The 14,084-nt window shown below is 43.1% G+C and overlaps 1 protein-coding gene across 3 annotated transcripts in view; it reads left to right on the forward strand.

Annotated features, from left to right (window-relative positions):
• The window catches only part of LOC135513789 (serine/threonine-protein kinase TAO3-like), a 164,010-nt gene that overhangs the window by 93,087 nt on the left and 56,839 nt on the right, over positions 1-14,084 (forward strand). For all 3 annotated transcript variants that reach the window (XM_064936719.1, XM_064936718.1, XM_064936720.1), the window contains 4 exons: positions 5,169-5,405; positions 10,902-10,973; positions 11,993-12,094; positions 12,693-12,738. In XM_064936719.1, coding sequence (XP_064792791.1) covers positions 5,274-5,405; positions 10,902-10,973; positions 11,993-12,094; positions 12,693-12,738 — 352 coding nt within the window. In that variant the 5' untranslated portion in view covers positions 5,169-5,273. The remainder of the gene's footprint in view (positions 1-5,168; positions 5,406-10,901; positions 10,974-11,992; positions 12,095-12,692; positions 12,739-14,084) is intronic.

The following is a 14,084-nucleotide window of genomic DNA, read 5'->3' on the forward strand; positions in this document are numbered from 1 at the left end:
TGTTACCAGGCTTGTCATCCATTATTTATAGGTTATTCACACCGTTTCCTACCAAATAGTCAGTGTCGTCTGAGGTGTGGTAACCAGCTCAGAGAGGGTCTGCTGCGGCTCAGGAGAAATACCTCAACCACACTACAGTTAGTTAGCATGAGAACATAATGAACTGTCTATGTCATTGTAGAGCTAGATAAGAAGTCAGGCAGGAAGCCAAGTCTGCATGTACCACACGGAACACACCATTGTTCCGAAGGTTCTACATAATCTGTGTCATTCCATGCCTTTCATGTGAAAAAGGAACAAATATGCCCATGCCTTTTTGGAACAGTAGATTGTTTGATATGACACATTGTATCTGAAAACAATGAATAGCTCTAAGATGAAGCTCATGGGAATTATGATGATGATCATTGTCTGTGACTGTCTCTGCCCGGCTACACTCGCTGTGTGTGTAGGGTTGAGCGGTTTACAGATGTTCATAGTGTTTCTGTACCATACCGAGGTATATGGTATTACCGGAAGTGCACACAAGGGGCGCTATGTATACCGAACAAAAAAATATAAACGCAACAATTTCAAGGATTTGACAGAGTTCATATAAGGAAATCAGGCAATTATAAATGTATTAATTAGGCCCTAATCTATGGATTTCACATGACTGGGAATACAGATATGCATATGTTGATTACAGATACACTGTATATACACAAGTATGTGTACACCCCTTCAAATGAGTGGATTAGTCTATTTCAGCCACACACATTGCTGACAGGTGTATAAAATCGATTACACAACCATTCAAACTCAATAGACAAACATTGGCAGTTGAATGGGCTTACTGAAGAGCTCAGTGACTTTCAACATGGCACCGTCATAGGATGCCACCTTTCCAGCAAGTCAGTATATCAAATTCCTGCCCTGCTAGCGCTGCCCCGGTAAACTGTAAGTAATTTTTTTGTGAAGTGGAAACGTCTAGGAGCAACAACAGCTCAGCCGCGAGGTTGTAGGCTACACAAGATCACAGAACGAGACCACCGAGTGCTGTTTGGCGCAGAAACGGTCTGTCTTCGAACTCACTACCGAGTTCCAAACTGCCTCTGGAAGCAACGTTAGCACAAGAACTGTTTGTCTGGAGATTCATGAAATGGGTTTGGAAACGCCGCCATTGGACTCTGGAGCAGTGTGTCTCTGGAGTAATGAATCACACTTCACCTGGATTTGACAGAAACCATGAGAATGCTATCTGCCCCAATGCATACTGCCAACTGTCAGATTTGGTGGAGAATGAATAATGATCAGGGACTATTTTTAATGGTTCGGGCTAGGCCTCTTAACGCTACAGCATACATTCTAGATGATTCTGGGCTTCCAACTTTGTGGCAACAGTTTGGGGAAGGCCATTTCCTGTTTCAGTATGACAATGCCCTTGTGCAAAAAGCGAGGTCCATACAGGAATGTTTTGTCGATCGGTGTGTAAGAACTTGACAGGCCTGCACAGAGCCCTGACCTCAACCCCATCGAACACCTTCGGGATGAATTGGAATGCTGACTGCAAGCCAGACCTAATCGCCCAACATCAGTCCTGACCTCACTAATGCTCTTGTGGCTGAATGGAAGCAAATCCCCTCAGCAATGTTCCACCATCTAGTGGAAAGCCTTCCCAGAAGAGTGGAGGCTGTTATAGCAGCAAAGGGGGGACCAACTCCATAATGATGCTCATAATTTTGGAATCGGATGTTCGATGAGCAGGTGTCTACATACATTTGGTCATGTAGTGTACCTTTAAAAAAAAAAAAAAAGTAGGGGTGTGAACCATTCAGTAACTGGTGTGACTACCGTTGGCTTCATGCAGTTCAACACATCCCCTTCACATAGTTGATACGACTGTTGATTGTGACGTGGAATGTTTTCCCACTCCTCTTCAATGGCTGTGCAAAGTTGCTGGATATTGGTGGGAACTGGAACACGCTGTCGTACACATCCCAAACATGCTCAATGGGTGACATCTGGTGAGTATGCAGGCCATGGAAGAACTGGGACATTTTCAGCTTCTAGGAATTGTGTACAGATCCTTGTGACATTGAGCCGTGAATTATCATGCTGAAACATGAGGTGAGGCCGGCGGATGAATGGCACGACAATGGGCCTCAGGATCTCGTCACAGTATCTCTGTGCATTCAAATTGCCATTGATAAAAATGCAATTGTGTTTGTTGTCTGTAGCTTATAACTGGCCATACCATAACTCCACTGCCACCATGGGGCACTCTGTTCACAATGCTGACATAAGCAAACCACTCGCCCACACAACGCCATAAACATTGTCTGCGGTTGTGAGACCGGTTGGACATACTGCCAAATTCTCTAAAACAACGTTGGAAGCGCCTTATGGTAGTTTAAATTCTCTGGCAACAACTCTGGTGGACATTCCTGCAATCAGCATGCCAATTGCACGCTCCCTCAACTTGAGACATCTGTGTCATCATGTTGTGACAAAATTGCACATTTTAGTGGCCTTTATTGTCCCCCGCACAAGGTGCACCTGTGGAATGATACATTCTGATTAATCAGCTTCTTGATGTGCCACACCTGTCAGGTGGATGGATTATATTGGCAAGCAGAAACGCTCGCTTACAGGGATCTAAACAAATTTGTGCACAACATTTGAGAGAAGTAAGCTTTTTGTGAACAATTCTGGTATTTTATTTCAGCTCATGGAACATGGGAACACTTTATATGTTGCGTTTATATATTTTTTTCAGTGTGCACTTTTTTCTACACACTAAACAATTTAGGCAACGGGAATCTTGATCCAGAAGGGGATTGAATGTCTCGGCTGTAACCAAAAAGCTTGATCTTGACATCTAGCCACTTACAGTGGCTTGCGACATTAAATACCCCCTTTGGCATTTTTCCTATTTTGTTGCCCGGAATTAAAATGTATTTTTGGGGTGGTTGTATATTTTTTTTTTAAACAACATGCCTACCACTTTGAAGATGCAAAATATTTTTTATTGTGAAACAAGCAAGAAATAAGATAAAAAACTGAAAACTTGAGCGTGCATAACTATTCACCTCCACAAAGTCAATACTCTGTAAAGCCACCCTTTGCAGCAATTACAGCTGCAGGTCTCTTGGGGTATGTCACTATAAGCTTGGCACATCTAGCCACTGAGATTTTTGCCCATTCTTCAAGGCAAAACAGCTCCAGCTTCTTCAAGTTGGATGGGTTCCACTGGTGTAGAGCAATCTTTGAGTCATACCACAGATTCTCAATTGGTTTGAAGTTTGGGCTTTCAATAGGCCATTCCAAGACATTCAAATGTTTCCCCTTAAATCACTCGAGTGTTGCTTTGGCAGTATGCTTAGGGTCATTGTCCTGCTGTAAGGTGAACCTACGTCCCTGTCTCAAATCTCTGGAAGACTGAAACAGGTTTCCCTCAAGAATTTCCCTGTATTTAGCATCATCCTTTAATTCTGACCCGTTTCCCAGTCCCTGCCAGTGAAAAACATCCCCATAGCATGATGCTACCACCCCCATGCTTCACTGTGGGGATGATGTTCTCAGGGTGATGAGAGGTGTTGGGTTTGCGCCAGACATTGCGTTGTCCTTGATGGCCAAAAAGCTCAAATTTAGTCTCATCTGACCAGAGTACTTTCTTCCATATGCTTGGGGAGTCTCCCACATGCCTTTTGGCAAACACTAAACGTGATTGTTTATTTTTTTCTTTAAACAATGGCTTTTTTTTCTGGCTACTCTTCCGTAAAGCCCAGCTCTGTGGAGTGTACGGCTTAAAGTGGTCCTATGGACAGATACGCCAATCTCCGCTGTGGAGCTTTGCAGCGCCTTCTCTTGGCAAGTTTGTTGTGGTGCCATATTCTTTCCATTTTTTAATAATGGATTTAATGGTGCTCCGTGGGATGTTCAAAGTATTGGATATTTTTTTATAACCCAACCCTGATCTGTACTTCTCCACAACTTTGTCCCTGACCTGTTTGGAGAGTTCCTGGGTCTTCATAGTGCTGCTTGCTTGGCGGTGCAACTTGCTTAGTGGTGTTGCAGACTCTGGGGCCTTTCAGAACATGTGTATATGTGCATAGATCATGTGACAGATCATGTGAGACTTAGATGACATACAGGTGGACTTTATTTAACTAATTATGTGACTTCTGAAGGTTATTGGTCGCACCAGATCTTATTTACCAATTTGGACTATTTTGTGTATGTCCATTCCATGAAATCCAAATAAAATCGAATTAAATTACAGGTTGTAATGCAATAAAATAGGGAAAACGCAGAGGTGGGTGAATACTTTTGCAAGGCACTGTAGCTAGAAAGTTACCAAACCATTTAATGCATAGCTAGAGCCCTGAACTGGATATCATTTGATACATCTTAGATTTCTTATAGTTCTAGTTCTTATGCTAGTTCATATAGTTCTTATAAGCAGTAGCGTAGCATGGACTCAGGCAGCCTCCGCATAAGTTATTCCCATCACTAAAACAATACTATATATCTATATTTAATATTTTTTACGGTATTGGAAATCATATGGTCAGTATTTGTAAATACTCCGGTATACGGTATAAACAGTATATCGCCCAAGCCTACGTGTGTGATCACGTGGCCCTCTCTGTTCTCTCTCTGTGTGTTTGTGTGTGGAAGTGATGCATCAATGACTCACAGCGAGCGGCTGCAGCTGTCCTCTGTGTGTGTCCGTGTGTGTGTGTGTGTGTGTCCGTGTCCGTGTCCGTGTCCGTGTGTGTGTGTGTGTGTGTGTGTGTGTGTGTGTGTGTGTGTGTGTGTGTGTGTGTGTGAGTGATTTTCTGCATGGTTGAACAACAGGACGAGATAGTGAGCATGACGGTCTCCTTCCCTTTCCTCTACCCTGCCAACTGTCCACGTGACCAACGCACATATGTTAAATGGTGATGAGTAGGATACTTTTGTAGACAGGGATTGGTACCGAATCAGGTGTTTTGAACTGTGTGTATGTTTCTGCATGTTTATCCTGTAGGTCCTGGTTGGTAAATGTCATCTCAATATGCTCTATTGTCCATTTAGTTGACAAGTCATGTTGTGAAGCGATCATATGAATACACTACATGTCAGCTCTTTGTTGTATGTTGGCCTTACTCCCTCTCAAACGTGTACGTTTGTGTTCCGTCCAGGTTGCTATGGTGAATGCGGGGCGCGTGGATGAGGAGGAAGAGCTGCAGTGAGGTGGAACACCGCGGTAACCACGGTACCGTCTAGCACCCACCAGCCCACCCACCATGCCCTCGTCCACGCGGAAGGGTGTGCCAAAGGACCCGGAACAGGCCGACCTCTTCTTCAAAGATGACCCAGAGGAAGTCTTCTGTGACCTCCACGAGATCGGCCATGGCAGCTTCGGGGCTGTCTACTTTGTACGTGAAATGAGGTCCTGCCGTATACAGGTTCTGGGTGGGAGACGTGCACATCAACTTAGCTCTAGTGCCGCTCCAGTTAGGAGGCTAGTAGTGATAAATTAATAGTAGGGGTTATACACTTGAAAGAGTAGCATTGGCTCTACTATTACACAGAACTAGCTGGCATGGCTAGAGTATACTCTTCATTTTGTGGTTGATGTTAGTCTGTGGCTATGTCAGAGTCCAGGGACAAGATCACACACTTTCTCAAGGTTGTCTGATATTAACTCTCTGCTGCCATTTCCGTTAAGTTTCTATGCTGCGTTTCTTTATCTGGCTGTCACTAATGACACAAAGCCTTTGATTCTAAAGCAACGCTGGGAGAGAGAGGACGAGTCTGCCAGCACCAATCCCTCCATCCTTCTCCTCCTCATCCCTTCCCTCTACCCCTCTCCTCCCTTCTCTCTACCCCTCTCCTCCCTTCTCTCTACCCCTCTCCTCCCTTCTCTCTACCCCCTTCCCTCTATCCCTTTCCTCCCTTCTCCCTCCTCCCTTCCCTCTACCCCTTTCCATCCTTCTCCCTCCTCCCTTCCCTCTACCCCTTTCCATCCTTCTCTCTACCTCCTTCCCTCTACCCCTCTCCTCCCTTCTCTCTTCCCCTCTCCTCCATTCCCTCTCCTCCCTTCCCTCTACCCCTCTCCTCCCTTCTCTCTACCCCTCTCCCCCCTTCTCTCTCCCCCCTTCTCTCTCCTCCCTTCTCTCTACCCCCTTCTCTCTACCCCCTTCTCTCTACCCCCTTCCTCTCCTCCCTTCCCTCTACCCCTCTGCTCCATTCCCTCTCCTCCCTTCCCTCTACCCCTCTCCTCCCTTCCCTCTAACCCGCTCCTCCCTTCTCTCTACCCCTCTCCCCCCTTCTCTCTCCTCCCTTCCCTCTAACCCTCTCCTCCCCTCTAATCCTCTCCTCCCTTCTCTCTCCTCCCAACCTTCTACCCCTCTCCTCCCTTTTCTCTTCTCAACCCTCCATTCACCTCTCCTCCTCCAACTCCTCCTCCATTCTCCTCCCCATCCCTCTCCTACTCTCTCCTTGCAATCCCTCCCCTCCCCTCCCTCAGCCTCTCTAGATTCAAGGCTGGTGGAGAAGAGGCATACTCGGAAGCCTTTCCTTCTAAGACAGCTGTTTTGTGGGTTATGTGGCGCGGACATCTGGCGATGGATGGGTGGATAGATAGTAGGGAATTACTACTACATAGAATCCAGTCATTTTCACACAAGGCTACAGGACTCAATGTCAGCCTAGCAGTCTGGCTGATATGGCTTACTGTAGAGTCCTGGTGCCTTTTTATTGTTCCCCTTGACACTGTTCTTGTGATAGTAGTGCAGGATATTTTGCTGGACCTGGGTTGGCAGGCATTACTGCTCTTCTGAGTCCAGTCATCGACCAGACAAGGCTACAGAAATAGAGTTAAAACAATGTACTGTTATTTTAAAGCGGCAATCTGAGATTCGAAAAACAACAGAGGTCAATGGCTATGTATCATTCATTTAAAAGTCCAGAAATGCATGTGCCAATCCCAGATTAACCCTTTTAAGTGTTCCAGTCAAATTGCCGTATTCTAAATCTTTTTTTTTTATCCTGTTCTAGTACATTTTTATGGCAAAAATACCATGTCACCAAATGCCACTGTGTGAGGATGAGGTGGTGAGTCTGTCTAGCTGATATGGCTGGCTATGATGAAATCCTTGTGCCTTTATTGTGGTCATTGACACACTTCTCTACCCAGCTGTCTGTGATCCACAAGAATAGTTTATTGGGAGTTTTAGCTAGTATTTTTCTGCCATTGAAATTATTGGGCTGGCCACCAAACAATTTTTTTTCAGGTTGCTTCAATCCAAACAGTGTAAAAAAAATAAAAATGCTTTCAGTGTAAACTTCAATGTCTTAAAACAGATATAACATACAGTGCATATGGAAAATATTCAGACCCCTTGACCTGTTCCACGTTTTTGTTACATTAGTCTTCTTCTAAAATGGATTTAAAAAAGTCCTCATCAATCTACACACAATACCCCATCAAGACAAAGCAAAAACTGTTTTTGCTAATTTATTAAAAATTAAAAACGGAAATATCACATTTACGTAAGTTTTCAGACCATTTACTCAGTACTTTGTTGAAGCACATTTGGCAGCGATTCCCGTCTGGATTACAGCATTGAGTCTTCCTGGATATGATGCTATAGCTTGGCACACCTGTATTTGGGGAGTTTAAATATTATGGTGTGTTGTGTGTAGATTGCTGACTATTTAAAAAAAAAAAAATCCAGTTAAGAATAAAGCTGTAATGTAACAACATGTGGAAAAAGTCAAGGGGTCTATATACTTTCCAAAGGCACTGTATGTAGAAAATCTATGAGAACTAACAATCACCAAAATAAGAGCTAGACAGTCAAGGAGAATTGCAAAGTCCAAAAACAATGAATATAGCAGTATATACACTACCGTTCAAAAGTTTGGGGTCACTTAGAAATGTCCTTGTTTTTGAAATAAAAACAAGTTTTTAGTTGGTCCATTAAATTTTTAATTTTACCTTTATTTAACTCGGCAAGTCAGTTAAGAACAAATTCTTATTTTCAATGACGGCCTAGGAACAGTGGGCCTGTTCAGGGGCAGAACAACAGATTTGTACATTCTCAGCTCGGGGATTTGAACTTGCAACCTTCCGGTTACTAGTCCAACGCTCGAACCACTAGGCTACCCGGCTATACAGTGTAGACATTGTTAATGTTATAAATGACTATTGTAGCTGGAAACGGCAGATTTTTTATGAAATATCTACATAGGCGTACAGAGGCCCATTATCAGCAACCATCTCTCCTGTGTTACAATGGCACGTTGTGTTAGCTAATCCAAGTTTATCATTTTTAGAAAAGGCGAATTGATCATTAGAAAACCCTTTTGCATTTATGTTAGCACAGCTGAAAACTGTTGTCTGATTAAATAAGCAATAAAACTGGTCTTCTTTAGATTAGTTTAGTATCTGGAGCATCAGCATTTGTTGGTTCGATTACAGGCTCAAAATGGCCAGAAACAAAGGACTTTCTTCTGAAACACTTCAGTCTATTCTGTTGTGAGAAATGAAGGCTATTCCATGCGAGAAATTGCCAAGAAACGGAAGATCTCGTACAACACTGTGTACTAATCCCTTCACAGAACAGCGCAAACTGTCTCTAACCAGAATAGAAAGAGGAGTGGGAGGCCCTGGTGCACAACTGAGCAAGAGGACAAGTACATTAGTGTCTAGTTTGAGAAACAGACGCCTCACAAGTCCTCAACTGGCAGCTTTATTAAATAGTAGATATTCCATTAAAAAAACTGCCGTTTCCAGCTACAATAGTCATTTACAACATTAATAATGTCTACACTGTAATTCTGATCAATTTGATGTTATTTTAATGGACAAAAAAATTTGCTTTTCTTTCAAAACAAGGACATTTGTAAGTGACTCCAAACTTTTGAACGGTAGTGTCATTTAATCTTATGTTTGAGGAAAAATAACAGCATTAGCAATGGCAAAATGCACAGGAAATTATCTTTAAAACTGCAAACATTTATCTCAGCTCCATGGAGAAATGTGTAGAATTGCAGGAATTTGGCTTAAATTCAAATATTTCCGTACACGCCAAGAGGGGGGCCTCTAAAATGTTCTCTAGGTGCAAAGACTGTAATGATGTTCTTACTGTGTGTAGTTGGGCCACCAGCAGGTTAAGTACTGTACCTAGCTTCTAGCTGAAGAACAGCCTGTTTCCTCTATGCTCATATCTCAACTCGAGGGAGCTTCCTGTGATGTTAAAACCTGTACTTTCATATTCGTTCAGTAACTCCTTAAGTGGAGATGTCAATGGAGAGAGACAGTTGATTATTGTTTCCAGTTTGTTCTCATTTGACCCAGAGTCATCAGTCAGTTTGTTAGGTACACCCATCTAGTACCTGATCGGACCCCCTTTTTCCTTCAGAACAGACTGAATTATTTGGGGCGTGGAAACATTGCTCAAATGGTATCCAGGGACCTAACCTGTGCCAGGAAAACACTCCCCACACCATTACACCATCAAGACCAGCATGTATTGTTGACACCAGGCAGGATGGGGCCATGGACTCATGCTGCTTATGCCAAATCTTGACTCTGCCATCAGCATGACGCAACAAGCACCAGGCAATGTTTTTCTACATTTCAATTGTCCAGTGTTGGTGATCATGTGCCCACTGGAGCTGCTTCTTCTTGCTTTTAGCTGATGTGAATAAAACCCGGTGTGGTTGTCCTGTGCATAGGCCATCTGTGACGAGGACCGACGAGTAATGTGTTTCCGAGATGCCGTTTTGCACACCACTGTTGTACTGTGCTGTGATTGACCTGTTTGTGGCTGTTAGCTTGCACGATTCTTCCCATTCTCCTTCAACCTCCATCAAGCAGCTGTTTTGACCCACAGGACTGCCGCTGACTGGATGTTTTTTGTTTTGTCACTCCATTCTCAGTAGATCCTAGACTCTGTGTGAAAAGCATAGGAGGCTACTGGCACTGGTGTGTCTGGCACCAACCATCATACCACGCACAAAATCACTTAGTTCACTCATTTTTCCCATTTTAACTTTCAGTCAAACAGTTACTGATTGCCTGTCTACTTGCTTTATATAGCAAGCCACGGTCATGTGACTGTCTTTAGGAGCAAACCATTTTTTTAATGGGGGTGGTGTACCTAATAAACTGGCTTCTAACTGTATAAAGATGTATCACTATAATTTGACCCAGTTGTACCAGCTTTTAGACTCCAACTGGATGCTAGCCAGCTGTCTATGTTTCAGATACTTATTGAATTGAATGTCAAGTGCTCCACTTGGTTTTGCAAATGAATTGACTCTGGCAAGGACTATTCACTTACTAGTAGTAATTTACTAAATGTGAACTGCAGCACAATCTGGTTAACAAATGATGGTCGTTCCTAGTGGGTTTTAGTACTGATGACGGCTCTATAAAAGATGGCCCATATCCTGTATTCATACCACTGTGATGTATTTATATAAAGATGCCTGTTCTCACATCCACCCTCCCATCTCTCTCTCTCTCTCTCTCTCTCTCTCTCTCTCTTTCTCTCTCTCTCTCTGTCTCATTCTCACTCACACCCTCCCGTCTCTCTCTCTCTGTCTCATTCTCACTCACACCCTTTCGTCTCTCTCTCTCTCTGTCTCATTCTCACTCACATCCTCCCGTCTCTCTCTCTGTCTCATTCACACCCTCCTGTCTCTCTCTCTCTCTCTCTCTGTCTCATTCTCACTCACACCCTCCTGTCTCTCTCTCTCTCTGTCTCGTTCTCACTCACACCCCCTGTCTCTCTCTCTCTGTCTCGTTCTCACTCACACCCACCATCTCTCTCTCTCTGTCTCGTTCTCACTCACACCCCCCATCTCTCTCTCTCTCTGTCTCGTTCTCACTCACACCCTCCCTTGTCTCTCTCCTACAGGCCAGAAACTCCTACTCCAAAGAGGTGGTGGCCATCAAGAAGATGTCCTACAATGGCAAACAGACCACCGAGGTGAGAGTACAACTCCAACACACATTAAATTCACTCACTGACTGCTATCCTGGCTAAACCAACCAGCCAACTCACTCTGAAGTCACTCATTGACTGCTATCCTGGCCAAACCAACCAGCCAACTCACTCTGAAGTCACTCATTGACTGCTATCCTGGTCAAAACCAACCAGCCAACTCACTCTGAAGTCACTCATTGACTGCTATCCTGGCCAAAGCAACCAGCCAACTCACTCTGAAGTCACTCACTGACTGCTATACTGGCCAAACCAACCAGCCAACTCACTCTGAAGTCACTCACTGACTGCTATACTGGCCAAACCAACCAGTCAACTCACTGTGAAATAATACTGCTATCCTGGTCAAATAATATCCCATTTAAGTCAGACTGCTTTTGTCCAAAGCAACCAGCCAACTCACTCTGAAGCCACTCACTGACACTATAATGGTCCAAACCAACCAGCCAACTCACTCTGAAGTCACTCACTGCCATGCTCTACCGACTGAGCCACAGAATCGCCAGTGTGTCCACTATAACAGTCACACCTAAGGTTAAACATTCCCTGGCCAGCTCTCACTCGCTCAGAAGTCACTCTGACCACAGATGGTCACGTCTCACTTTAAACTCAAACTAGAATGGTCATGCCTCAGGCTTTGAAACGGCACTAACTTACCTGGAACTCATTCCCACTGTCTGCTTTATCAGTCACACCTCAGTCCTTGAAACAGAGGTTCAACTTTCCATGGACAACACTCCTTCTCTATGGACACAACACACTCCTTCCCTATGGACATTAGGATGGTCACAACTCACAATCTTTGAACTCACAACCTGGCCTTTCGAACGGTCACATATCAGGCATTGTAACAGAGGTTCAACATTCCCTGTGATCCACAAGGCCTTGTGTTGACATTTATGTTAGGATTGGGGTCAAAGGTTAGGTTCAAACTCCTCTCTTGTGTAATTGTAACTGACCTATCCATAAACTCTCTCTCTCCCTCTCCTTCCTTTTCTCCTCAGAAATGGCAGGACATCATCAAGGAGGTCAAGTTTTTGGAGCAGCTGCACCACCCAAACACCATTGAGTATAAAGGCTGCTACTTGAAAGATAACACTGCCTGGGTCAGTGGACTGTGGCAGAGCTGCATCAATTTCAATTCAGTTCTAAAGGCTTTATTAGCATGGAAAACATATGTTTACATTGTCAAAGCAAGTGAAATAGATAATAAACAACAAAATTTAACAGTAAACATTGCACTCAAAAAATAGAGACATTTCAAATGTCATATTATGTCTCTATACAGTGTTGTAACGATGTGCAAATGGTTAAAGTACAAAGGGAAAATAAATAAACATAAATATGGATTGTATTTACAATGGTGTTTGTTCTTCACCAATTGGCCTTTTCTTGTGGCAATAGGTCACAAATCTTGCTGCTGTGATGGCACACTGGTATTTCACCCAGTACATATGGGAGTTAATCAAAATTTGATTTGCTTTCAAATTCTATCTGGGTCTGTGTTATCTGAGTGAAATATGTCTCTCTAATATGGTCATACATTGGGGAGGAGGTTAAGAAGTGCAGCTCAGTTTCCACCTCATTTTGTGGTCAGGCTCTCTCTCTTTCTCTCCACCATTCTTTCACACATTGTCTCTCTTCACTCTTTCAATTTTATGTTATAAACTTCTGACCTCTGACCTTTCTCTCTGTCTCTTCCAGCTGGTGATGGAGTACTGCCTCGGCTCTGCATCAGATTTACTAGAGGGTGAGTAGTGCACACACACACAGCTCATCCAAAGAACATTTTTGGCTACAAAATCCAAACACAATGAAAATAGCTGGATGCTTTCGGAGCATGTGCTCTATGAATCTTTTAATACCCTGTTGTAACAACACATCCCGTGTCCGGGATTGTTGTCATCATCCGACACTAATAAGCATAACGCAACGGAGATAAATATTACTAGAAAATATTCCTATTCATGAAATCACAAGTGAAATATATTGAAGCACAGCTTAGCCTTTTGTTAATCACCCTCATCTCAGATTTTGAAAATATGCTTTACAGCCAAAGCAAGACAAGCATTTGTATAAGTTTATCAATAGCCTAGCATAGCATTATGTCCAGCTAGCAGTAGGTAACTTGGTCACGAAAATCATAAAAGCAATCAAATTAAATTGTTTACCTTTGATAAGCTTCAGATATTTTCACTCGCGAGACTCCGAGTTAGATAGCAAATGTTCCTTTTTTCCAAAAATATTATTTTTGTAGGCGAAATAGCTCTGTTTGTTCTTCACGTTTGGCTGAGAAATCGACCGGAAATTGCGGTCACGAAATTCCAAATTAGCTCCATAATATCGACAGAAACATGGCAAACATTGTTTATAATCAATCCTCAAGGTGTTTTTCAAATATCTATTTGATAATATATCAACTGGGACAGTTGGCTTTTCAGTAGGACCGAGAGGAAAAATGGCTACCTCTGTATTTTACGCAATAATCACTCTTGAGAGCCGTCAGGTGACCACTTACGCAATATAGTCGCTTGCGCTCATTCTTCAACATAAATGTGTGAAACTACGTCAAAATGCTGTAGACACCTTGGGGAATACGTAGAAAAAGGGATCTGGTTGATAGCCCATTCACTGCTCAATAGGGACGCATTGGAACGCAGAGCTTTCAAAACATGAGTCTCTTCCGGATTAGATTTTTCTCAGGCTTTCGCTTGCAATATCAGTTCTGTTATACTCACAGACAATATTTTTACAGTTTTGGAAACTTTAGAGTGTTTTCTCTCCTAAGCTGTCAATTATATGCATATTCGAGCATCTTGTCCTGACAAAATAGCCCGTTTACTCTGGGAACGTTATTTTTCCAAAAATGAAAATACTGCCCCCTAGTTACAAGAAGTTTAATGATTCAACATTCATGCTTAGAGATGAGCCTTTTCTCTAACCTCTCCACTCAATATTCCACTATGAATGTTCCAGTTCAGTCTCCCAACATTCCTAACCTTGCCCCGACTCGTGTGTGTGCGTGTGTGTATAATAAATGTCCCTTTTTCAGGACCCTGTCTTTCAAAGATACTTCGTAAAAATCCTAATAACTTC

The sequence above is a fragment of the Oncorhynchus masou genome, chromosome 25 (genome assembly GCF_036934945.1).
Source record: "Oncorhynchus masou masou isolate Uvic2021 chromosome 25, UVic_Omas_1.1, whole genome shotgun sequence".
Lineage (NCBI taxonomy): Eukaryota > Metazoa > Chordata > Actinopteri > Salmoniformes > Salmonidae > Oncorhynchus > Oncorhynchus masou.